The sequence below is a fragment of the Strigops habroptila genome, chromosome 1 (genome assembly GCF_004027225.2).
Source record: "Strigops habroptila isolate Jane chromosome 1, bStrHab1.2.pri, whole genome shotgun sequence".
Lineage (NCBI taxonomy): Eukaryota > Metazoa > Chordata > Aves > Psittaciformes > Psittacidae > Strigops > Strigops habroptila.
Genome location: NC_044277.2, coordinates 126302504 through 126328276, shown reverse-complemented (window position 1 = coordinate 126328276; position 25773 = coordinate 126302504). Strand labels below are relative to the sequence as shown.

At 39.7% G+C, this 25773-nt stretch overlaps 1 protein-coding gene across 6 annotated transcripts in view; it reads right to left on the bottom strand.

The window, feature by feature from the left end:
* Positions 1–10170: 10170 nt before the first annotated feature.
* SCIN (scinderin) overlaps positions 10171–25773 on the bottom strand; it is a 69107-nt gene continuing 53504 nt past the window's right edge. For all 6 annotated transcript variants that reach the window (XM_030494495.1, XM_030494514.1, XM_030494506.1 and 3 more), the window contains 11 exons: positions 23677–23809; positions 21788–21876; positions 21394–21609; positions 20085–20206; positions 19817–19907; positions 17105–17275; positions 16422–16599; positions 15830–15951; positions 14052–14129; positions 12805–12865; positions 10171–11841 (listed from right to left, as the gene is read on the bottom strand). In XM_030494495.1, coding sequence (XP_030350355.1) covers positions 11708–11841; positions 12805–12865; positions 14052–14129; positions 15830–15951; positions 16422–16599; positions 17105–17275; positions 19817–19907; positions 20085–20206; positions 21394–21609; positions 21788–21876; positions 23677–23809 — 1395 coding nt within the window. In that variant the 3' untranslated portion in view covers positions 10171–11707. The remainder of the gene's footprint in view (positions 11842–12804; positions 12866–14051; positions 14130–15829; positions 15952–16421; positions 16600–17104; positions 17276–19816; positions 19908–20084; positions 20207–21393; positions 21610–21787; positions 21877–23676; positions 23810–25773) is intronic.

The window sequence follows — 25773 nt, the reverse complement described above, 5'->3', positions numbered from 1 at the left end:
ACATTCAAAAATTGAAGTTACTTCTCTTCAGCTGTACTGTGGATCTAGAGCTAAAAAAGTATTGCTTTGAGATGACGTTATATGCTCCTAAGCATATCAAGTTCCTACATAAAATACTACAGCAGTGTCACCATGGATTTTAAGAACCCCCTTGAAAATAAGCTGTAACAATGAAATTGCTGACAAATTGCAACACATGAAGTTTTGCTCTTAAGACCATCTCTTAAACTGACATACAAAATGTTTTGCACAAAGAAGCCTTTTATCATCTTTGCCACATCTGCTGAATTTATTTATGATAACTTACATGCTGCATGAATTATTTTGCTTTGATTATCAAAAAGTAGTTGGAGGTAGAAAATCTAATTTATTTCCTCACAATAAATAACAAAGCTCAGAGTGGTAGGAGATGGAGTTGCTGTGTGATACAATTTAAGTTACCACTCTGATTAGACAAGTTAATTAAACATATTCTCATTTCATACATACCTTCACATGAAGTCTAACATTTACACTTTACTGCTTTCATTTTCACAAACAAACATCATGGCATATAGCAGTTTAACAAACAAAAAGCCTTGTTCCTTCATACTGACAGCCACACTGAGTTGCACCTTCAGTGCTGCCTAGGTGTGTTAACTGCAAAACAGTGGTACTAGCTCATAAATGTTCTTAGTCATAGAGAGCAAGTGTTGTCTCAGAGTGACTAAAATTATAATCTCCGCACAGACTAGTTAAAGGGCAGTTAAAGAGTAGAAAAAAGCATCATTGTTGCAGGTACCCCTGGTTTCCAGTCTCCTTACCCCTACTTCACTAAGCAGCTGGCACTAAAAAGAAACAGCAACGATGTTTCTTTAATAAATGGGAAAAACGCCTCCTACCTTAACCCTTCAGTGCATGAGGTAAGACTTCTGCACCATGAGAAACTCAAGTGTTCAATGTGTGATACTAGATCTTGACCTACATATTTCTTCAATGGTTTTATACTGATCAGAGACATATGTACTGTCACCACAGCAACAGGTTCCCCACCTTCCACCCGCCTGCCCTGAGTTTGTGACACCATTTTTGGGTTTTTTTTAGAACTACTGACTTGAGTTAACCACACTCTTTTTCAGGGAATGCTGGGCTACTCAATGCTGCTATTCAAAAATCTTGCCAGTTACAGCACTGGTTCCAAGAGCTTTTTCATAGAATCACAGAATGGTTTGGGTTGGAAAGGACCTTAAAGATCATCTAGCTCCAACCCCCTGCCACAGGCAAGGACACCTCACACTAGACCAGGTTGCTCAAAGCCCCATCCAACCTGGCCTTGGTCACTGCCAGGGATGGGGCAGCCACAGCTTCTTTGGGCAACCTGTGCCAGGGCCTCACTACCTCACAGTAAAGAATTTCTTCCTAATGTCTAATCTAAATCTTCTCTGTCAGTTTAAAACCGTTCTCCCTTGTCCTATCATTACATGCCCTTATAAAAAGTCCCTCCAACATTTTTAACCCCAGAAAAGCCATGGACACTTCAGAGCTTTTTTGTATGCCAGAGTTACTCTAAACAGTTTAAGATTCTATCAAGCTGAGATTTCAGTATCAGCCACCATCTCCTCACAATGCTTCCTTTGAAGAGGGTTGCACAACTTTTAAATATATCACTTTTATACAATGGAAGCAGTTTGCAAGCAGATTAAGAGTACCACAATTTCAATACAAGAGCAGCATCTGTTTCATTTTACTATTTATTTATTTATATTTATTTAACCCTGCACAGCTAGATTCCATACGTGAAGGCATTTTCCCCAATCCAAATAATAATGAAAATAGTAGTAGTGTATCAGAAACTGTTTGGGTTTTGATACTGTGATCATTACTAGCACAGAGTAATAATGAAGAAAAAAGAAAAGTACAATTAAATACTTGTTTTTCTAAAGAATTTTCTAAATATTGTCTGAGTCTTTAACATTTATGAGGGTGCTGAAGATTGCTGGAATTGTAAAAGATCAGATAAACAGACACACCTTGCACATCAGAAATAAGAAGGCTTATTTTTTGATGAATTTGTATCTCGGTTGATTGACTGTAGTGGAGAAAGAGATGCAAGTTCTGGCTGAGGCTTCTGACTAAATGTTTGTGGGCTGAAACATTCATTAAAGCCAGTTATTTCATAATAATCCATCCACTTGCAAGAGTTACTTATTGCAAAGCTATGCTTTGTTCTTCAGGTACTGCGTGCACCCCAAAGGAGTTGTGAGCACAGGAGGAAGCATATAGCACTGAGTTCACAGAGTAGGATTCAGCATACAGTTAATGAAATGCGGAAATGCCAAGTACAGCACACTAAAACCTGCAACAAGAGAATTTCACAGGTGGTTTCAAGAAGCATAGCGCTGAAACCCCACAGATCTGCAGGGACTGGTGTATCCCTGCAGCTGGTGGGGCAGGGAGCACGTGCATGTTCGGTGTGCACACAGTTAGCTCTTGGATGTGCTCCGACCCTTCTGGCAACAGCCGAATGAAGACGCCCATCCGCTACACAGGGCCCACTGTAAAAACCAGCAGGCTGTTGATCTGTAATTACTTTGTGTAAATCAAGTTAAGTGCACACCTTGAAGAGCAAGTTCAGTTGCTCATCTCTCCTAAAAAAGGCATAGCAGCAATAGAAAAAAGATTTCACAGAGATTGCAGTGTATAGAAATAAAATTTTATGGGAGATATGCCTAAAATCCCAGAAGGGCTGTGAAAAATCTAAAGGCTCTGCTTCACTGTATAATGTTGTAGGTAGTATAGTGATAACATACTTGAGCTTGGTGTTCAGAGGCAACAGTTAATGTGAGTCTTACTGAGATGATAAAACAAAGCACAAACAATTTGTTTGATGTTCTCCAACCACTATTCCATGATTTATCAGTGCTCCTAATAACAGGAGCTTGTGAGTGCTCCTTATAATTGCTGGTCACCTTCAGGACACACATGTATGGAATATAGCTACTTGCTGGCTTTCTAAGAGCATCTCTTCCCGAGATGAGTAAAAAGAAAGACCTACTGGCTCCCTAGCTACAGGGGGAGGGTTTAGTTTCATTTTTTAAAGAAAGCAACAATTTATTAAGAATTTTAGTTAGATAGCTGAAGTGTAGTTATAATTTCTTTAATGAGTTAAGATTTACTTGCAATTTCCGCTCTTCCAACCCAACAGCACTCCAAAGTATAGCACTCCAAATTATAGCACGCACAAACCATAGCAGCTGTGCAGGTCTGCAGCTTTTCCAGCTGTGTGGCAGTTGCATCCAGCCCCTGAACATGTTTGGATTTTGACCAATACATTAAATTCCATTTTGGAACAGAAGGGTGCTAAAAAAATCAGCTTTGTAGGAGGGGGTGGAAAGAACAAATATCTTGCTTTGATTTCTAGTATTAAAAGTAGACTTCAGTCAGCAAAATATGAACCAGAGCTAAGTGTTCTAGATTGGATTTTTCTCAAGCCCAGAGTTGTTTGGCTGCAGGTGATAAGAACTACAAAGTTTCAGTGCAGGCAAAGGAGTTCTTTTCCCCAGCTAGCCTGACAGTTTCACCAGCTAGCCTGAACAGCCACATGAAGGTTTCAGTCTCTTATGTGGAGACACGATGGGCGTCTGATACTTGTGTAAGTACTGGATATTTGTTGCAGTTTCTAAAACTTCAGCAAAAAAAAAGGGTAATTATTCTTCCCAGTCACAATACTTAAGAGTTTCAGTTAGAAACCTAAGTCTATAATTGTGTGCTGTAGGAACATCGCAAAAGGAAAACCAACCCTTATCCCAGGGAGCTCACAAGCTTGTATTATGGTTAGGTGAAAAAAGGAGGAAGAAACAAACCAAAGAAGAGAGGAGGATGAAAGAACATGGTTTCAGGGAAGACAAACATTATGTGGGTGGGGAGCAGCAGTTTCAGCTCTCTGCTCAGCTGTAGTCTGGGATTTTGAAATCGTATCAGCTCACCATGTCTTTAAGTTACCAGTAGATCTCAAAATTACTTCAGTGAATGCAAGATTGGGCTGTTTGCTAAAGTTTAAAAGCAAAGTCAATTGAAAATTGATTTGGAGGCTGATCATGAGCATGCTAGGCAGAAAGCTTTCTTTTGCTCTCCTAGGTTTCAATTTTTGGATGGAAACAACAGTAAACTCACTTTAAAGACCTTATAAAAGCTGTCTCTGAAAAATCATTTTGCTTTCATCTCACAGAGAATATGATTCAAACAAACCACATTATACATTCCAGTTTCATAATATTGAAAAAGAGTAGAAGCCTTTCAGAGAATCTGGCACTTAACAGCTGTTGCCACTAGAGTTGCAAACTCTACTTATGTAAAAACCTGCCAAAATATTAATTTTTAAATGCATACATTTTTAAGCCTTATGTTGACATCACAGCTTTTTATCACAATGTAGGTTCCCCTCGTTCTGGCTTTCATGGCCATGCCACGCTACTTAGCAGGCTTTAAACAAAGTAAGGAAGGCAGATAAACACTTAGGGAGGAACAGATTGTTTAGTTGAGATTTTAATCACATCACTTAACTCCAGTGAATAGAGACAATGCTGCAAGTAGTTCCGAGTTTCTGCAAGAGTAAACTCTGCAGTTTTCACCTCGTCTTTGAAGGCCTCTACACGTCTACCAGGACAGGACACAAAAAAGATTAAGGAAGAGTCGAGGCAGGACTCTAGGAAGCAGAAGCAACAGTGGGATACTACAAAAACATCTTTTTTTTTTTTTCCAATTTACTTACTCTGTTCAAAGCCTCTCTACTGCTGGGTTATAAAAAGAAAATAAAACAAATAATACCTCTTTATGTAAGGAAAAAATAAGCATGGACATACTGTAAGCAGAAAGGAACTATTTAGGGAATTATTTAAGCTTTGAAGTCTTTGGATTTAAGATGGTAAGTAATATGATAGATGTATGATGCTTATAGCTTATGAGTACATGCAACCGCAATCTGAATCTTCAAAGGAAGCATCAGAAAGCTTTAAAGAGGACAAAGAGTTGCATCCCTTCCCCCTATTTTAATGATGGAAGGCTTCTGAAACCATAGGTCATTCTGTGAAAGCCTGTTATTAAGTCTTAGAGGTCCTACCTGCTGCGTCTCACTTCAGAGCCCAGCCCTTTTGTTTAGGGACACCAACATCTGCAGTCTTTCATCTCAGTACAATGCCAGATAGAGGGTTTTTTAGGTGAGCACCACTGCACTCCCTTCAAATCACTGATCTTTGAGTCCTTGCTGAGGATTGCTTGAAGGCCCAGCAGTCTAGCACATAAAACATATACATCTTTCTGTGTTTTTTCAGAACTGTGATAATTCAGAGTTGAGATAAAACGATAGCCATTTGCAGTCACCATGGAGTCCCTAACTCCAAGATTTTGCTGTTACAGAACTATGAAATTCTTCCTTTTATGTGAAACCAGCAGCCAACAGACATTTCAAGAGTGGAGATACCATTAACATTCAAAACCAAAGCCTCAAACTGAACAAGATATTCAGTAGTTATCTTCATTCTTCCATCTGTAGCCAGCAGGTACTTTTTAGTCCTCTCAGTTCACATACTTCACCGTGGACAGGACCCCTCACACCCAGCCTCCTGATTGAAGCCATGTCAGTGGATATCTGTTACCCAGTATAATTCAGCAATGAAAGAAGAAAGATCCAATAAATTGCCAACAGCCACAGTCCTTGAGGCACCCAGAAAATACCACTTGCCAGAAATAAAATGAGCTGTACTGCAGAGACGCCTCATGTCTTTAACAATAGCAGCAGAAAAATGTAAGGACACGGGACATCAGACAAGTTGACATACGTTTTAAAAGCAGATGTTCTCACTCTCCAGGTCAAAATAAAGAGGCACCTGAGGATTTTGCTGCTCCTTTGTGAACACAGCAGAGCCTTGTCTTCCCCTCACAATCACTATGCCCAGAGCAACTGCTCCTGATCTGGAGAGGAATTCTTTTGGACCTGATGCAGATGCACCTACAGTTACAGCTTATGGAGTGTTCTTGGCAAAGCAACCCCAAACTTCATTACTGAGGAAGTGTGCGTATTTTTGCTGATATCATGTTACATCATAAAAGCTTTACTTCTCAGCTGAGCTGGCTCCTGCCCTTTCTCTGCTGCCCCAATGTCACTATTGGTGGAGCTGCACCCATGTTTCAGTAAGTCTCCAAATCATCGCTCTTGTCTCATTGTCTCATCTTGCCCTTAGCAAGTCTGTGTGGCTTGGCACTGATGACCCTGGCAGCTGCCTGGATTATGAGCAGTACTTGCAGGATGACAGTGTTGAGAAGTGACTTCACTAGGTCAAGCATTGTACAAACACAAGGTATAAGACAGCACCGCTTAAATAAACAGGAAAAGGATGGAAGAAATCCTCATTTAATAGGTGAAGAATAGGAGCACTGAAATTCAGTGATTTACTTCAGGTTACACAAGGGTGCACAGACTACATGAAATGCAGGTTACCAGAGTCCTTGTTTGCTGCTTTAATACAGGACAAATTTCCATCACCTTTCCTCACACAATCTTAAGAAAGATCACTCTGAGCTTGGGAATTCACATATGGGATATGTAGCTGGTGGCGGCTGGAGTGCATCTGCACATGCCAAGCTGGGACAGAGTCTGGCAGCAGCAGCTGTGCAAGATACCTACTGTTGAGTGGGACTATCTAGCAAGAAAGTCAGTGGGATTGTCAGTGGGCTTCTTGCCTGTTGTCCTTGCTGACAAGACATTCACTGCCACTCCTGTCTCTTCTCCCTGCTATAACAACTCATTCTTGCCCAAATCTGGTAGGAGAGCAACTGGTTAGTGGTGGTAAGGACAGCAATCACTGGCACCAACAAAGATAGCCCCACTCAGCTGGTTAAACGGGGACTCAGCAGCACTGCCTACCTGTTCCAGGAGACCTGTGATCCTTCTGAGCCACCTCTGTAAAAATCTAAGCCCAGAAGGCAATTTGCCTTAGGTTCCTCCTAGCAATGGTCTATTTTAATCAGGATTGCTGCTGTAGCTGGTTCTTCTGTAGGAAGGGTATCTGGCAACACAAAGCATGGTGAACTGTCAGGTTAATGATGTGAAAATCGCCTGATTGTATTCAGCTTAATATTGCCAGCTGCTGTGAAATCGCCCTATGAGCCACCTCTGTGAAATCTGTTAAAGAACAGCAGGGAGAGCTGTGCTCTTCTGTCATTGGTCAAGAGGCTTTGTTAGAATAATCAAAGCGTTATTGCTGCTAAAGGAAATGTGCTTGTCTCTGGGCCTTGTAGTGGGATACTGTTCACATTGTCCCAGCCTCACTGCTTGGTTTCTTGATATAATCCCGAAGAAACATTGCACATACCTTCACTGGCTTTACTTGCCTGTGTCCAGGTAATTTTCTGAGCAAATAATCTGTAGTCCAGCAAACATTAAAAATTACTGGTTTTCACTTGAAGCTTTCATTTCATGTACGCAGAGGCCCATGTTTCACTGCTGACTGATTAAACATGGTGGTAAAAAGTACAATCTTTGGGATCTCAGTGCACTCATAGCATCCTTTTGAGGAGAAAGCATTTGGAGGGTGGAAGGGTGGATGCATTTAGGAAGAAGCTTGGTACAGGCTGATTCTCCTGTCTGGTCCTCTGAAATAACTCGGTTTTCTTCAGAAAGGAAATAAAAATTCTGATCTGTAGGGACAGACTTCCCCCCCCCCCCCCCCCCCCCAGTAATGCAAATATTTTTGAATATCAAGAGGAAAATGACACGCAGGGGGAGAAGGGCACATGGTGGGCCTCCCAATTCCCATTGGTCTGCCCTTCTCCCGCTTGCACCTCAGAAGCTTTAATTGAAGAGAATGTAGTTTATTGATTTTTAGCATAAGGTAACGTGTTAATAGTCAGAGGAGGTCAAAGTAACTTTAGGCCAGTCTAGAGAGGATGTAATGAGAAATTAAGGATGTGTAGTGGATTAAAGATCTGATAGTTTTCCAATTAAATCAAAAGTTCTTTTGATTTTAGCAGCAAAAGTCCTAGCTATAAGGAGGGAAAAGTGTACTGTTTCTGTATCCAAAGACAAAAAAAAGAAAAAGCAAGGACTTGGAAAGTCAGCACATTAAAGTATTATCTAACTCCGATTTTATGAGATACTTATTTTTGTCTTATATACTTGCACTTGGCTCAGTTAAGCCACAAAGGCAAAAGTTCAGTGGGATGCTGAGGGAGCAATTGTATTCTAAAGTAAAGTTTGAAGTTTTTTTTCAAGCTTTCTTCAGAGTGGAGTCTGAAGAGCAACTTCAGAAATAATGGGCTTATTTTGGCCTTTTTCTTTTTTCTTTTTCTCTTTTATTTTTCTTTTTTCTCCTTTTTAGATCCAGTAAAAATGAAGGCTACAAGAAGATTGCAAAGTTTATAACAAGAAGTGTTCCTGTAGCCTATAGAGATGTCTCACACTATAGTCCAGTCAGCAAAATATTTCCTGTATGATTCCTTAATTCTTCTGTGAGGGACAGTACCACAATCCCACCATCTACTGTCTTCTTCATTTTCTTCTTGCTGCAGGTGAAGCCTATGTGTGTCTGAACTGGCAAGAGATCAAGCTGTTCAATTGAATTTAGCTGCATTTAACATAATCATTTACAGCAGATCTAATGCTAGATAGTACTATGTGCTGTAGTCAAAATGACATTAAAGCAGTGATTCCAGAGGCTGGCTCCTCTCCTGTGTACAATCTGTAGTTATACCCTAAGATATGCTATTTTATGTAAACTACCAATACTATATGGTATTATGATGTCCTGTTGGCTCCAAGGATTCCTAGTATTTTTGTGCTGCAATGAAATTCTATAAAACAAAGAGGAAAAATGATGCTATATTTACCACCAGTAGAACATACGAATGCTTGCTGTTTGGTAGCATAATGAATCTGCTAACTCAGGGTCTAATTTTGCCATTACAAATAGAATAAATGTACTATTACTGTGTACATTGTATATATATGTATATATGTATAATATATAGCTTATTCTTGACTGAACTTTATACATCTGTACATTTTTTCTATTTATTCTGAAAAAAAAGGCAGATAGGTTTGCTATATGTATTCATACATATATATGAACATATAATGCTATGTGTATTCATGTTATGTGCTTAAATATTTTCTTGAAAACAGCTTAATCTTTAAGAATTCCAAGCACTTGTGGTGCATCCTGTCTGTCCTGTCCTCCCTCCCTCTCTCTTTCTTCAGAGAGAAAGAAATACATCTTTGTGCATACTGCACATATATGTTTGAAAAATAAACTTCCTCTGTAGCAAGTAAACCCAAGAACAATGTTGCTAGCAGCTGTTGTGCTTAAAGCCCAGTGGAGAACACTGTTCCGTTATGAGCTCTCAATGCTCTTCTCAACATCAATAATCAACGTGCCAGTACAATGTATTGTAAACCCAAATGCCTGGGCCAGGAGACCACAAAAGCTCCTCTGTCTTGTGTGAGTGAACTGAAAAGAGTCTTTCACTGTGCTACAGAATATGCTGGCAGACTGCATCAGTTCAGAGCCCACAGTGTTCCAGAAGATGGTTATGTACAAGGAGGGCAAATCTTGTCTAATCCTTGGTTAAGAAGCTACTATAACTGTTATTTTTAAAAAATGAGAAGAATCATATGTATGTGTCGAATACAACCATCGGATAATTACAGGCTGCTCAGTGGCTGCATGAAGTGCAGCAGCTGAGGAACTGAAAAGGTCTTTGTGCTCCTTCAGCAGGAGAAGGATATCTTATCCACTCTCACAAATAAAAAGCAAGACCTATCCTTTAAAATAGACATACACTATTTCCTCCTGGTTTATCAAATGGTTATTTCTATAGACAATCAATCATTTTTGCAAGCAGAAAGTTACAAAGCCAAAGAGTTTGATAACAACAATGGTAGTTTTTCTTAAGGGTGAAATTCCAAGCTAACAAGCACCCAGTTCTTTGATTTTCACTCAAGTTTGTACATTTGAAGTTGTTGGGAAAAGTTAACCCTACATTGGGTAAAATAGCTTGAAAGTAAAACCAAATAACTTCTCATTGCATGGTCCATCTTAAAAGGAAGGTACCTACTGGGATTTTTAGGAAGTTTTGCTAGACATCAGTGGAAGCGGCAAGACGCCAGAGAGAGGAAGATCAGCTTAGCAAACAGAATACTGGTTTTTGTAATTTAATTTTAAATGAAATTGCATTCAGATACAGCCCAGTTATATTAGCAGAAATTTAGACAAATGTTTAAAGCTAACAAACTCCTGTAATTAATCTCTTAGCTTCACAATTCTTTTGTCATTGATATTGATTATAAGCTCAGACTAAATTTACTCTTTCGCATTACCCAGATTCAAAATCACAATCATGTTAAAAAAAATACAAAAATGTCTTCAATTTCACTTTCCACCCTAACTTACAAGAATAATAAAACTGTTGAAATGCCTTCATTAATAAGCCACATTGACATGATACAAAACTGTACAAATTGTTGTTTAAAACAAGCATTATAGGGTAAGTGACCATAGCAGTGCTAAAGATTTCAAGCAGAATTTTCCCCACTGTCCTTATGTAGACTCTTCTGACTAAATTACAAATAAAAACCACTTCGAAAACGTACTCTTAAATTCACCAGAATAAAAAAAGCCAAAAAAACAGAGAGAAAAGGCTATATTCTATGGTGTGTACTCACACTCCAAATTCCCAGGATGTGAAACACTATTGGAACAAGAGGTTTCCTAATGCTTGATGGATGTACTTAGAAACACATCCTGCAGCTTACAAGGTGAGCAGTCTGCATGCTGGAAAAGTACTGAGTACTGCTAAGTAAGGCAACCAAGACAAAGTATGGCTTAAGTTCAATGTGGTTAAGACAGAGTACATATTTTTGAAGCTGTTACTTGTTCTGCTTCCGCATAAAAGCACTAGTGCTCTAGGAATGTGTTTAAGAGCTTTGGTTAAAAAGACCTGCTGGAGCTGGAGGTGGTTCCCAGAGATAAATCTAAAGTTCATTACGATGAGCTAGACAGTCCCTAAAAAAACCCTTTTGTCGACTTCATATTCTTACAGCCATTCAGCCCAAAGCTCCAAACATATATATATATATGTACTAACAAGACAAACATGTTAAGCACAGCTTTCTCAAAATACCCACCCCTTATTTGCCACCTGCAAGACACAGCTTCCCCTCTGGATCAGGCGTCATCTGAAATTTTACCTGAGTGCGGCAATACTTTGGCCTAGTAAGTAAACCAGGTCCAGTTCTACAAAAGATGTAGAATTAGTCCTTTATCAGGCCAAATTGTGCACAATATTATGCTGACCTTAATCTAAAGGAATTTCTGTGGCATTAGTTTAGATTAGTTTAGATTTTTAAGTGAAGGCAAATTGTAACCCATTTTAGCCCATTAAAATAAACTGACCCACAGCTTCTGTTTGAAGAATCAATAGATTAAACAAAGCATTGGTAGCACTTTCCACATTTACTACAACAAGAGCCCCACTCACCCCATTTGACAAGTTTACAATTGTTATTTATCCTTTCCAGTGCTAAGAATTTCTACGTTATCCACAGAAAGATACAAAAGCTTGGGAAAGGTGCATCATATTGCTGCATAAGTTTATGCTTAAAAATACCAGAAAGTAGCTGGGCTCTGATCATTCTTTGGCTTGAAGGCTTGAAGCTGGAGCCTCCTTGGATAGATCAGTTCTTCCACTTGTTGGAGTCCCATGCCAGGAACCAGCCTGTGAATGTTGGGGGTTCATGCCCCTGCTTCACGATGACAATGGAGGTCCCCTTATCTCTGCCAGAAGGATCTGTTTCAATATAGCGTTTGGCTAAAACCGGAGAGGAAATATAACATGTAATATATTAGTTCATTCCTTTGGTATAAGAAATACATTAAAAGCTCTAGTGAAAGAACCCAGGGCTACTATAATATAGTATTCAATTAAATTATTTCAACAGCAATTAAATGTTCAGGTAATTGCTGATTTCTCCCAGCTGCCAGTGAAGGAATTTTCCACAAGGTTGAAACAGAGGGATTGTTGCTTTGATCGGTTCATTGCCGTACAGCTGGGTTTTGGCTCTTGAATAAGAGAAAAAAACTGCTGGTGCTGTGTAGATGCACAAGCTTCATTCCTGCTTTTCTTATCTAAAAGCCGGTATAGTTTCCCTTAACATCACAACATGACATCCATACAGATCAGAAACACAGCTAGGTAACCCCAGATGCTCCAGGGAAACACCTGCAACTGTTTTTAGCACAAACTTTGTCAGAACAGCTCAGCTATGTGAAATCACACCAGAGAGAATATATGATTTTCCAAAGAGGTGCACTCCACATGAGTTGTCATGCTTTGTTCTGCAGCTGGAATTTCCTCCTCCTAATTTAACTCAGTGAAGGGTGGCAGGGGAAGGACTTGAGGATTTGTTGGCATGCCTTTGACTATATAAATTAGTGTAGGGCACAGCTCAGTAGGTATCTCCTTTTCAATTCTTTCTCAGTGCAGTTTCCTTTCACAGAGCTCTCCTATATATTCTTTAAAAAGCTCTGCAGCCTAATAATAGTATCTTGATTAATTTTACCCTTCAAATGCTTACAGATTATAAAGATAAAATTAGTTTTAAAGCACATTTGAAGGAGAAAATAATTTTCTCCAGGATTAAATCCTAATAAGCTCAGTAACTCCTTTAAACACTGTAAACATAATTAGATTTCTTCTAAATCATCTTTTTCACTTCTTTAAGTAATATTGATGCTACTTCACTCAAAATTCTTCCAAATTGATTTGATTTACCAGATTTAACGGATTCCTGTCGCTCAGTTTCATTAGCATCTTTCCCGATCCAGACAAAAACCTGCAAACAGAGGAAAGATATAGCTCCCATGTTATTATAAGGATGTTGTGTACAGCAGGTAAAGTACAAAACAGTTGATTCCACTAGGAGAAAGAATATACACTATAAAAAGACGGCAGAGATACACAGCTGTCACAAAGCACAACTGATATTATTCTTTTTTTCCCTTGTAAGAGATTGTAGTTCTATCCTCCAAAATCCACAGAAAAGATAATTAGAGTTCCCTTCATCAGAGTGCATAAAGGTCCATACTTCCAGTGTCAAGAGAGTGGTGAGATTTCAGAGGATAGAAGTACAGTCTCTCACAAGGAAAACAGGAGCCTTGATCTGCAGTCCCCATGGGTTTTTTTCTGTCAAGGATCCCTTTGGAAACGAACCAACTATGTGTCTCAGACTTACTTCCTTCTTACCTGAGTCACTATGTCCCAACTGCTTTCCATCCAGCTCTTTCACCCACCTTGCCCTATGGACCTTGGACATTCCTTCTCATTTCCAAAAACCTCAGCCTTTTTAAGGATAAGGCTGAAGAACACAAATAAAGCATGTGATCTGTGGCCTCCTCCCCACTTCCCTCCAAGCAGAGAGAAAGGGTAGAGAATATATTGTGAGAAACAGATGTGCTCTCTGCACCCCTAGTAAGTTTACACATAACCCAAAAAGCTCTCAACATTCTCAGTTCTAAGTGAACCTGGGAAAATGATGGAGATGATTGTTTCTGCCAACCTCCGCTCAGTTCTTCTGAAGAAATCTGTGTAAGGGTTTAGTCTTTGTCCCCTTCTCCAATAAGACCTTTTGTAGGTGCTGCTGCTACATGGATTTTGTGGCTTCTGAATACCTTTTATGCAATAACTTTCTACTTTAAAAATCAATAAACTTTAGTGATAAAGTCAAGAACATTATTGAGAGCTTTTCAGAATGCTGCAGGGCCTTATACTCTTGCAGCATCCATTGGTTTTAACAGGAAGTGCCTGCCACGGTCCTACATGATACGTGGAAATTAAGTTGTGTATGTTCACACTAGCACACTGTGTAGCTCAAAAAATACAGCTCCCTCTGGTATAATTTAGAGAAAACAAAACCTCTTCCATTCTCAAAAGATTATTTTTCCTCCCATCTTATGATCTAAGTGGTAAGGAATAAATTATCCTCGTTACCATCAAGAGCAATGGTCAAGGACACAGCTTACCTGCTCCCAAGCATCCAGCAACATGACATCATCTTCAGCCAAATCATCCTGAGTGAATTCTCCTGGGACCTCCTCAATCTGAAAAGGAAATTATGTTTTAGTTTGGTTTGGATTTTTTTAATAATTTATCAAGATATTCTGATTTTGAACAGACCAAAGATACTTTTAAGAGGGCAAGTCTAGAAGCTGTTGTGCCATTGTTTTTGCTCCTAAGGGGTCAAGCCCTAAACTGATTTGATGAATGTGTCAAGGGTGTTTCTCTGAAAGGAAACAAATCACATAATTGCATGTCCTATAAAATCATCTCACAGTTTGTCAGGATTGATAGGATATCCTCAGGAGGGGCAGAGGTTTACATCGTAATTGTGGCTGTTGTTAAGTTGGGACTGAGGTCTTCCAGACGAAGGGGACAGGGAAATTCCCATAGAACACCTTGTACCAAGCAAATCAATCAACTGATCCCAGCTGATATATTCCTGCAGCTTATGTTCATTAATAAGGGAAAGAAACTGCTTTGGTCTGCAGTGGATGAGCTCAGTGATGAAATACACTCCCAAGCAAGCTTTCCAGTCACTTGACAATGGGATGTTACAGTTGACTAAGCCATCTCAAGGCTTAGTCCCCAAAGGAAACGCAGACTGCTTCTTCCAAGGACGTGCAGGCAGATAGGAAAGCAGTTTAGTATTATTCAGTGTGAGAAGGAGAGATAGTAATGCAGCTAGTGGTTAGCCCTCTACTTTTAAGGGGCTGTCAAGGGTGTGGCTATGCTTGGTCATGTAGGAGTGCTGAAGAGATGGTGAGCAGATGGTGCAAAAGACACTCCTTTTCCCCACCCTGTGTTACAGTGCCAGAAAGTCAGAGTGATCTGACCTACCTCTTCTGGTGAGCTCTACCAGTGATGATTCTGTTACTAGAGAAATGCTTCAGGAAAGAGGGGATTTCACAGAATTTAGAGGGAACTTAAAAACAAAACAAGTGCATGGCTCCCAGCACACTGTTACAGAGAGGTTCCTATATTTCACAGGAGTATTTTAGAAGCTTGTTAGAAGAATACATTTTACTACTCTTGTAAGATTTTAAAATCCTTATTAAAGATTCCTATTTGGTTTATCCCTCTTCAAATGAATGGGCTGTGTCTTAAGGAGGCTGCAGAGATGGTAGCAAACTATGTCCCCTACCTAAAAATTAGTAGATGTTTGCCAGACAGTGACACAGTGTTGCCTTCCCAGAATACAATAAGTAATTAAGCCTGAATCACAGGCTTAATACCCAGTGCACACTTTTGAGTATTTCTGCTAAGAAACTAGGTCTTCCTACCTCTTTGAGCACAGGCCAATACCTTAGACACATGTCTTAAATCTCTCTGGAAAAATTCAGAGCGCCAGGGATTTTTGGCAAGGAACATTTCCTCACCACCACTATCAAACACGTTAAGGGGTGAGGCGCTGACCTGCACTTTCTCAGTGAAAGCAGTCTGGCAATGCTCTGAAGAACACAATTGCTTTCGACTGGGCAAACGCCTCATCTTTTTGCATCTGCAGGCCTCTAGTCCCCGGCTGGAGCAAGCTCTGCATGCAAACCTCTGCATTATTCATTCTTCTGTCCATTCATTGCATTTGGGTTGATTTAAAGCACCAAACATCAATTCTCCAGCTCTTGTCAAGCACAGCTAACTAAGCCAGATCTCCAGATTAATTTAATGTCTGATGATTCCAAAAGCAAAATATACCAGAAACTATACAATTAAACAGAGAAGAAAGTACCCCTTATATACTTACAATAAATCTGCCAGTCTTGTTAGAACAACCATACAGGCGAGGGGGGTGATCTTCAGCCTTTGTTAAGAGTTGTGATGATGTCTGGTATCTTTTTTTACCTCCAAGTGCTTTCCAGAATTCGTCTGAAATACACAGTATACAATTTATTCAGCAGTGGGTTCAACATTTGATGTTTTAGCTTGTTAGATACTTTTCAAGAATCCCCAAACAATATCTTTTCTGTCCCAAAGATGAGTGCATTTTCCTACATTTCTTCCTGCAGTTTGTCAAAATGAAAATGCCACTTGCAGACCTAGAAAGAGCAATGCACCATGTCCTTCTCCCCTCCTAGGCACTTGCGGTAAAGAAAGGACCACATTCCTCTGCAGCTCCTGCTACTGTCCTACAGACTTCCAGGGCATCACACTGCTCATGCATCAGCCAGTTCTGGATGGATCACCATGGTAAATGTCGGGTTGGATTTTAAAAGGGAAAGAGTGAGCATTTGATTCTGCCTACAAAATATATACATTCACAAACCCCATTTAGGCTGTATTTCCATGTGCTGTGTATTCCTAGCTACCTGTTAGCAACCATGTGGCCTCATACTAACCGGGTTCCTGGCCTTCATTAATCTTAGCAGTCTGGCAATTAAGAATGCTGGCAATGTATTGAGCTCCATATTCCTCTTCTTTGTTTGATCCTTTTCCTACCCAGGTGTAGCCAGAGTTGTTTGGCAGTTTCAGAACAAAGACATCATTAGAGTTTAGAGACATTGCATCAACATCAACCTAGATCAAAAAAGAAATTGTCTAATTATTAATATTTTCAAATAATGTAATTGCTATTTTGCATGTTTATATAAAATGTGTAGATAGATGCTAACCAGCTATGCTTTTTTTCTTCAAATTTTCCCTAGATTTATACTGGTCTAAGTTAGAGAAGAACTTAACTTGAGACAGGGAACTGACTTGAAGGGCAAAACTTAGGGCTGTTTGGCAGTGGGAAAGACTATCATCTCGTAAGGGTTGCTGATTTCTTGTCTATTCTTTGTCAGCTGACTCTTCACTATGTGTTTTCTTACAGTTTCCTCTGAAAGCTGTAGCTTGGTTCCAGCCAGTTACAGCATATTCTCTTTGATTTATGAGATGGGGTGGTCACTTAGGGCAGTGGATTTGATTTGGAATTCTGCATTCCTACTAGATGTGACTACCCAACAAGATTAGTTGGAGAGGCTCATAGCAGCTATGCCATTTCCCATGGGGAACACTTGGTTTACTCAGCAGGTGACCTTACCTCCGCAATCCTAGTAATGGCTGCCAAGTTCCTGCGGATTTGGAAGAGTCGTGTGGGTGGAGCAGGTTTCTGACCTTCCTTCCTGGATGTCCCATCCTTGTAGACAACAAGTGGTTTGTTTTTGAACAAGCTCAGTAAATGTGCAGGCTCTTTGCCTTGGCTGACTCGGATCTGTACATATGGAAAGAAATACAATAAAAGAAACAAAAGGACACAGGTAGTTATTTTTGGTCTTTGTTGAATAGCACAGGAGATGTTAGCCAATAATGTGAAGTATGTTAGCACGAGGGAGAAGTGGCAAGCAGAGAAGATCTAAAAATATAGTTCCAGACACATTAAAGTTGAAGAATTTGTGAGATTTTTTTGTCAATCATGCTGACACAAAGACAAGATTCAAACTTCTAACATAACGTTTAGCTGATTAAAATGGCTGCTATCTACTGTAATGAGAAAATTACTCTTTTTCAAAAGAACTGTCATTTCATAGGATTTTATAGAGTGACTGAAGAACTATCGTGGAAGTTTAGGTGCCCTGTATTTAAGCAGAAGAGAATGAGTATTCATCCTGTTCATTATTTCTATGCGTATTTCATCTGCAAGAGGGTGAGAAAGATGAGCATGTATCTATCTTGCAGATAACATGGATGACAAAAATGAACTCATATTACAGATGTAAAACATGTTATTTCAATCTCAAAAAAACATTGAGCTATGAAGAATGAATATTTTTAGGTTAATGTATGATAAAAGTTATTTATATACAACCATTTATTCTTCTTTTGTATCAGTATCAGCTGTCAAGGTAGAAGGCTGTGACTACCTGCCTTTCCCAGAAAGAAAGCGAAAAAAGGGAATGAGGCATGCTGCATAGCCAGCAGAGGAGAAGTGGAGAGCCCCAGCCCCTTATCCCTGACTGGTGAGGCCTGGGGCAGCTGGGCAGCAGTGGTCATCCTGGGCAGCAGGAGCAAGTGCTTCTACTGCAGAGACCAGTACAGCTGCCTGATAAGAACACCATAGAACACATACACTTGTAAGTGCCAAATTGCAGCAGGATTTTATAGATGGTGAAAAACACCCCAACCAACCACCAAACACAACAAAACAAGCCAACAAAAAATGCTGAAGGAAACATATTCCTGCAAAACCAATAGGGGGAACGACTTTTGTGGTCATTTGTGCTGTAGTGCCATCTAGTGACCACAAAATAGTACATTTAAACCTTTCAAATAATGCTAATACAGACGTTAAGCATATGCAATATGATCTAGGGAGCCACGTATATGCATACACATGCACACACGCATATATACCTATGTGTGTGTGTATATATACATACATATATACACACATATATACATTCCTAAGTTCATTTCAGGCTAAAAGTGCTTTTAAGTATCGTGTCCATTGCAGTGAGATGGATCTCCTTTGGTTTTAATAAAAAAGATTTTTTAATCACATTACTATCGCAGTTGTTAGTAGTAATATTATTACTGTAGTATTAGTTTTGGCCTTAGGTATGAGGCTGGACCACATTGTGCTGGGCTCTGTCCAAATGTGGAACACGTGCTAGGAATATTTCAAGCAGTAATTACCTAGAAGTGTTCTAATCCTTCCTTAATATAATTTCAATCATAAATCATTACTGATTAATGGCTAAAAGTATAGTCTGCCATCTAGATTAACTGTACCTTAGTGGGTGGGGGAAGCCTTTTACTTTGGTAATTAAGAAATGGCAATCACAGAACTCTCTGACTTCCTAGAAAATCTCTGTCCCTTGTCCTCTTACAGTTCTAGCTTTCCTATGAAAAGAGACGACCTCTCACCTCTCCACCTACCCACCATTCCTCACTAGTGGTGAAAGAAGAGCACACACCCTAGTCATGCTAGGACTAGCTTATCTCCTCACACCTTTTAGCTGCCAATGTCCTGTCCCTTGCCTTGCACACCCCACTTCTGCAAGTGAGGATGTGTATCCTGCTTTCATGGAGCTCCAAGCACTACAGGATGGGAACACCCAAGTTATGTTCCTCAGTAAGGCAGGGACAATCCAGATGCTGTCACACAGTTCATCATATCATAGAATCATAGAATGGTGAGGTTTGGAAGGGACCTTAAAGATCTTAGAATTATAGAATAGTTAGGGCTGGAAAGGACCTTAAGATCATCTAGTTCCAACCCCGCTGTCACAGGCAGGGACACCTTCCACTCAACAGGGTTGCTCAATGTCATGTGGCTTTCATATCTCAGTTTTGGCCCTCTAAAAGTCAGGTGTCTTATCTGGGCTAAACATCACAGCTTCCTCCATAATCAAAAGGAGACAGTGGAGCTCCTGTAGGGGTATCCTCCTGTCAGACACCTGATTCAGAATGAGTTGCCCTGGGAGGATCTTATCATCTGGTCTCTGCTGACCATGTGCAGCATCTGTAAGTCTAGGCAGGACTAAAACCTAATTTTTAGACAGTGAAAGTCAAAGGAAAGAAAAGGCAGTTTTAGGCTGTGTTATGTCTGTGTTCTTCCGAAGATCTACATTCAGAAAGAATGATTCAAATGGGGAATCTCCAGTGACTTTGAAAGGAGCCCATGGTGCTTGGCTCAATACAGACTGTGAGCAGTTAACATTCCCAGTCTTCAAACACTAGCTCTTCCTTTCAGTTCTCATAGAAATTGGCATATCTTGCATGCTGTGTTGAATTTTATCCAAAAGACACTAACCTGCACAGCCTGACCATTCAATAACCGATCCAGCTGAACAGTCAGAAATGCAGACGCAGTCAGTTCATCTTTTGTAGCATGGGCTCCTTGCCTGACAAAGAGAAAGACAGTGGTTAAGTCCACTTTCAAAATGATATAGAGCTTATACTACATGACAAATGCACAGTGAACAATCTTGCATTTACATGTGGTCCTACTGAAAGGACATAAAGTCAGCATAAAATAATATCCACATTCTGGAGGTCTGTGCAAAGCCAACCAAACATACCATGTGTAGATGATCTGCCCTTTAGGGTAAGTGTAGAGGATAATGTAGCAGTCGCCACCATAGAACTGTCCATATGTCTCAGGTCCCACAGGAACTCTGCCACTACTTTCCACACGCCAGATCTGGGGAAACAGAGAAATCACTGGAGAATGCCGAACTTCATCCTGAGACTCTGCAAGAAGCAATTCACTGTGTCATCCCTTTGTGTGACCTTTGTTTCTGTTCCCAAGTGTTCTGGAATAAAACCAGGAAGGATTCTTCATGAAGTAGATAGATACACCCTGCACCCACTGAATGAATGGATAATGACCATCAGTAAGCCACTGCAATACACTTTTCTTTGTCTGTTGCTTTAATGCCACATGATCATCTCATAATGCTATGTTGAACTTACTTTAAGATCTTAAGATGACAATATGACATGAATAGCACAACATTATGATTCATCGCGGTACTACCATATCATTTGGGAGAGGCACACTGCCGTCAGATAGCACACTGTTATGCAGATTTCTTCCTATTTGATTCATTACAGCCCAGTTCAGTTAAGAACTGCTCTCCAAAAACATACTGCTAAAATTATAAATCAAAAAATGCTGCAGATTTATGCTGCTTTGGCTTAAGCCTGCAGACCGTCCCAAGTATGAGGTTAGAAACCTAGAAAATACAGCAATGAGACTGTAGCTATTTGTCTCTTCTTTTTCTTCCAGAATCCCAACATGCAGACCTGTATTCAACAGGCTGTGTTGGTACAGTGCCAAACCAGCCCTGTGTAGTCCAAAGATATTCCTGCAGTGGGATATGGATAGATCTAGAAAGAGTGTACAGTCATTTTTATCTCTCCAAACCCAGCCTACCTGAGAAACACAATAGGTACAAAGAAGGTTCCTCTGGAAAGCAGACTGGATACATTCATAAAGACACAGAATGAATTTTTGACTCCAAGGGCAAGTCTGCCCATTCCAGATTTCAAGCTGATATGAGCTAGGAGTCTTTCTTTAGGCTAAGGATCATATTTAAAGTATATCTTTAAAAGGTATTGTGTACAAGGGGAAATATTTCTGTCATTTGATATCTCTTGATGATTGGTACAACGTCTTTCATAAGCACCAAAAAAACATGACTGACGAAGAGATTCACTTTCTACTTCAAAGTATTTTTTCTGATGGTAGAAGTAACGCTACCACTAACATAGTGTTACTTTACACAACAGTGTAAATGCCAAAACATAGCGTAGCAGCTTATCCCATTACAAGCAACAGACTACACTGGGTGGGTAGGATACAATTTAACACAACACAAAAATTACCTCTACTTTCCCTGAACCGTCATCTACCATGTTATGCTGGGCAGCCATTTGTGGAGACTCATGTAACTTGGTAGCATCAAATTCAATCTGCTCAATTTTAGCCACTCTCTCTGTGACATACACTTTGCCAAAGCCATCACTTTGATCTTTATCCTTCCAGTCTTTAAAAAATTGTTTGAAAATTGGTGTTTCACCTCCTTCTGGAAGGACTTGAATCTGAAATGAAGCAAGACACGTGAAATGGAAGGAAAACAAAACTGACACAGTTACTCAAACAGAAACTTTTCTGAGTTATGTGTGTTATAAGCCCTTAAAATATTTTTTTGCCGATTTAAAATCAAAGTTTTTAACAGAGCTCATGTTTTTCTGGTATCATCTCATAAATAGATCGCACCTGTGTGTTGGCAGGATAATTCATCTGCTGTATGAATTGTTCAGCATTCTTCATGGCAGCTTTTCTCTCTTGTGGGTTAGCATCTTTGCCTGGTTAAAACAGAAGGATAATAATACACGGGAAAGGGCAATGAGCTTACAGATCCTGCAAAAACAAGATGTCCTTGAACCAGGTTCTCTCTGACATTGCTTTTGCCTCAGTCTTGAACAAACACAAATGCTGGACATAGCATGAGCCAGAAGGCTCGCATGTAAGTTGAATGGCCAAAACACTGGCTTTGAAAACAGCTAAAATAAAAATAAAAAGGGGGACATTATTTATTTTTATTTATTATTTTATTTATATTATTATTTCCTTAGAGTGTGGGCCTCTATCAAAAAATGCTGTTTATAATACCTGCTTCGTTCAAGGTACAAGAACACACTGGTGCTTTTCTCTGAATACTTTCCTTGCTAGGCTGCAATATGGTAAATAAAGCTGCTGTTTAAAAAGAGCTGCCTTTACTTCTTCAGGTAATGCCACAGTCTGCGTAAAAGCAACTCCCATTTTGTCTGGCTGAGCTGTGCAATTTCCATCACCCTTCTCCACCCATTGCTCCTTTTTCAGCCTTGCTCAGTGTTAGACATCTCAGGAAATCTCTGTGGGATGATATTGTCTATATCAGGTCTGTGTCCCAGCTGGATGTCAATTACTATACTGCAAAGACCTCTTAGTCTAATAAGATGCTCTTATAAGCCATTCATTGTATTCCATTCTGAATGAGATTATTAGAAAAGTAATTCACGCTCCTCAGCTTAGTGGTCTGAAGATTTCCAGCAGAGATGATAACTGCAGCCTCCCAGTGCAACGGCGAGACTCACAGACTAACGTGAGCCATTGTTGTTACATATTATTGTTACCAACAGTAGCACAGTGAGGATGCACTGAGGAGCAAATAGGTTCATATTCAAAGGACCTAAATTGTATTTTATTTATTTTATGCCTGATCCTGTTGGCTTGCTTCTTCTTGGAGCTGTCAGGTAGAGAGTAAAAACCAGGAATCAGGGGGTCAGATAGACGTTAAGCCATCTGAGCACAATGCTTCCAAAATGCTTTCTTTTAAAGGATGCTTCCCTAACTGCAAATGAAGTTTGAAGAAAAATGCTTACACTGCTTCCTGGACTGACTTCAGCAGTTTGACCAATGCATCAATTAATTATTTGCTACTGCACATGGTAAAAAGAAATGTAAGTAAGTGCCACAGAATAATTAATACAGTGCCTCAGACAAAACAGGGGAGATATACTCAGCACTGGATTCAATGGCAATATCACAACAATCCAGCTACAAGGTGTCCAGACCTAATTCCTCAGTAGTATTCTTCTGAGAAATGTTCAGCCAAAGCAATTGCAGACACTCCTACAAGCATTGATGATACCGCAGAGAAATATTCCCAAGAAAAAAAGAAGCATCAAAGTATTTGCAAGTTTGTGCTTTTAGTTGATGCCCAAGACATCTTGCAATTTCATACTTCTGTGGAGCAATGTATGGAATCTACCCATTATCGAAACTTACGTGTCCAGATTTTGTCCCAGAAGATAGGGATTTGATGACAGTATATAGAATTTGTAGAATTCTTTATGCTTGCTTTGTAATTGCCACTTAGATAAGCATTTAGGCACCTAGGCTTACAAATACCTCAGAAATAACCAGGATCCTTAGACAAGACTTGATCTGGAGGTCGTTACCTAAATGAACAATCTGTGTCCACTGACAGCACCAAGGAAGACCGTGTGCAGGGTACTGTGTCCAGCCAGTATTAAATTCTTGCTAGTATCCCCATGGTGTTGTGTCGACTCCTTAGATATACCTGTGTAGCTTCTGCATTTGCAAGAGAAGTGATCTCTTACCTTTCCACACAAAGATCTTCCTTGCAGCACCATTGTCCAAAATGAAACACTCCTCAGACAAAAGCATAGCCATGGAGAAAGGGTTTTCCTCTGCTATCAGGGACACCTTCATGGATCCACTTGCATCTGACACCTAAGAAGCAAACATTTCAAATTTAGATCAACTCTGGCTTTTATTTCCAAATTAATTTTGGCTCCCCAAATTACTATAATGACCAGCTGCCATTCCTATATAAATGGTTAGATGAAATTTGCATGCTGCTGTGCTGGAAAGTAAAAGGCAGGCTCATAATTTTTTTGGTTTCATTTCACCTTACATCCAATAGAGGGAGATATAGTGTTAATTTTAGTGAGTTTGTTGGATCCCTGTCTAACAACTTCTTAAAATAAATCCATTTCTTTCCACTTTCAAGTCAACTGCTCATTCAATGAACACCTGACAGTTAAAAACCTGTATTTTCTCCAGCCTCTCCTATATGCTCAGCTAAACTGGTGGAGTCCCTAGGTGTCATCTTCTGCTACCAAGCAACCTGCATGAAGCCAAAAGTACGCATACATGCTGAACAACAACATTGGAAATTGTAACAAAATAGTCCCACAATGTTATTAACAGTAAATACCTGTATTTATAATCTATAGTTCGTTAACTGGAAACTGTAATATAAGATCTGTTACAGAATCTGTTTTGTAACCTCTACCACCACTGTAAGTTCATGTAGACCTCTAAAATCTTTTAAAATTCTCTCCTGCATGGTGAAAAGACCAGTTATTACTACTGAAGTTATTACTATTGTAATAACTTTTCTAGCACTTTATTTCCTTTAATTATTAAATATTAATTATAAATATACCCCCCCCCCCCAAACCCCGCTATAAAGTTAAATATGTCCCAGATTTTTGGCAAGAATGGAATGATTAATGGGAACTAAACACAGCACATAGACCACAAGGACTAAAAATGGCCTTGTAACAATGATCACCTCATATAGGCTTCTTGTAAACTCCCGCCACCACATGTGGGTAGGGGAAGAATGGTCTTATAGGCAGGGAGAGAGGTGGCTTTATCTTGCTGCGGTCTGCGGGATGCAGGAGCTGCAGAGGGAGGGACTCACCCTCTCTCATACTTCGCAGCAGCCTCGAAGCTACTGTATATGGCACCTAAAAGGTCATATGCATGGGGATACAGCAGCGCTTAGTGCTGTCGGTGTTGCCACTTGTTGACCAAATCCTTGCTCTTAAATGACTATAGGGAAGACAAAAAAGTACATTGTATGCCAGTGAAAGACTTTTCCGTCACACAAGACAACCACACTGCATGAGCCAGAGCACATGAAGAAAAAGGTCCAGACCTCCGTGCTAGCGAAAGCTTGTAAAATAAATACTCTTCTTGCAGTCTTCAGGAGAAAATATTTTCTTACTGGGAGGAGGGAGGATAAAGGGATTTATAAATATTGTCAAAACATCCCCCTTTTCCAAGTACTTTCTTACTTCTTTTCTCAAGTGGGAGAACATGAAAGAAAGAGGAGCTATGGAAAAAAAAAACAAAACACAGGCCTGAAAATAGTTTGGATAGTTTGGTTTGGGGGGTTTTTGGTTGTTTTGTTGAATAGTAGTGTAGCCTTGTATACAGGTAAGATACTGTACTGTTAGTTTGAAGAATAAATTCCATGCCTCTTCTAGGAAAGAGCCATATGCCTAGCATGATGTGAGGAAAATTATTAACTTTACAGACTGCAATCATGAAATTCCTACTGATTTAAATTAAGTCAATATTTAATCCATTTTGTTCATAGGTAATTTTTCTGGCAGTGGCACTGTCCTGGTCAGTGTTAAGCTGTTGCAGGTGAGGAAGGAAGAAAAGGGCATTGGAGAAGAAAGGAGGTTTACACTCAAATTCCTTTGGATTTATATATAAAATATAACATAACTGTCCATCTTTCAAACTCTGTTAAGAATAACTTAACCATGTATGCTTACCAAAACTCTCACTGCTAAAATCAAGAAGACAGAAAATATAGTTTAAGACCAGCTAATTCTTCTTTGACCTGCACCGAGTGCTTCATAGGCGATGCTTAGCTTGTTTCCTGAGTAAACAGG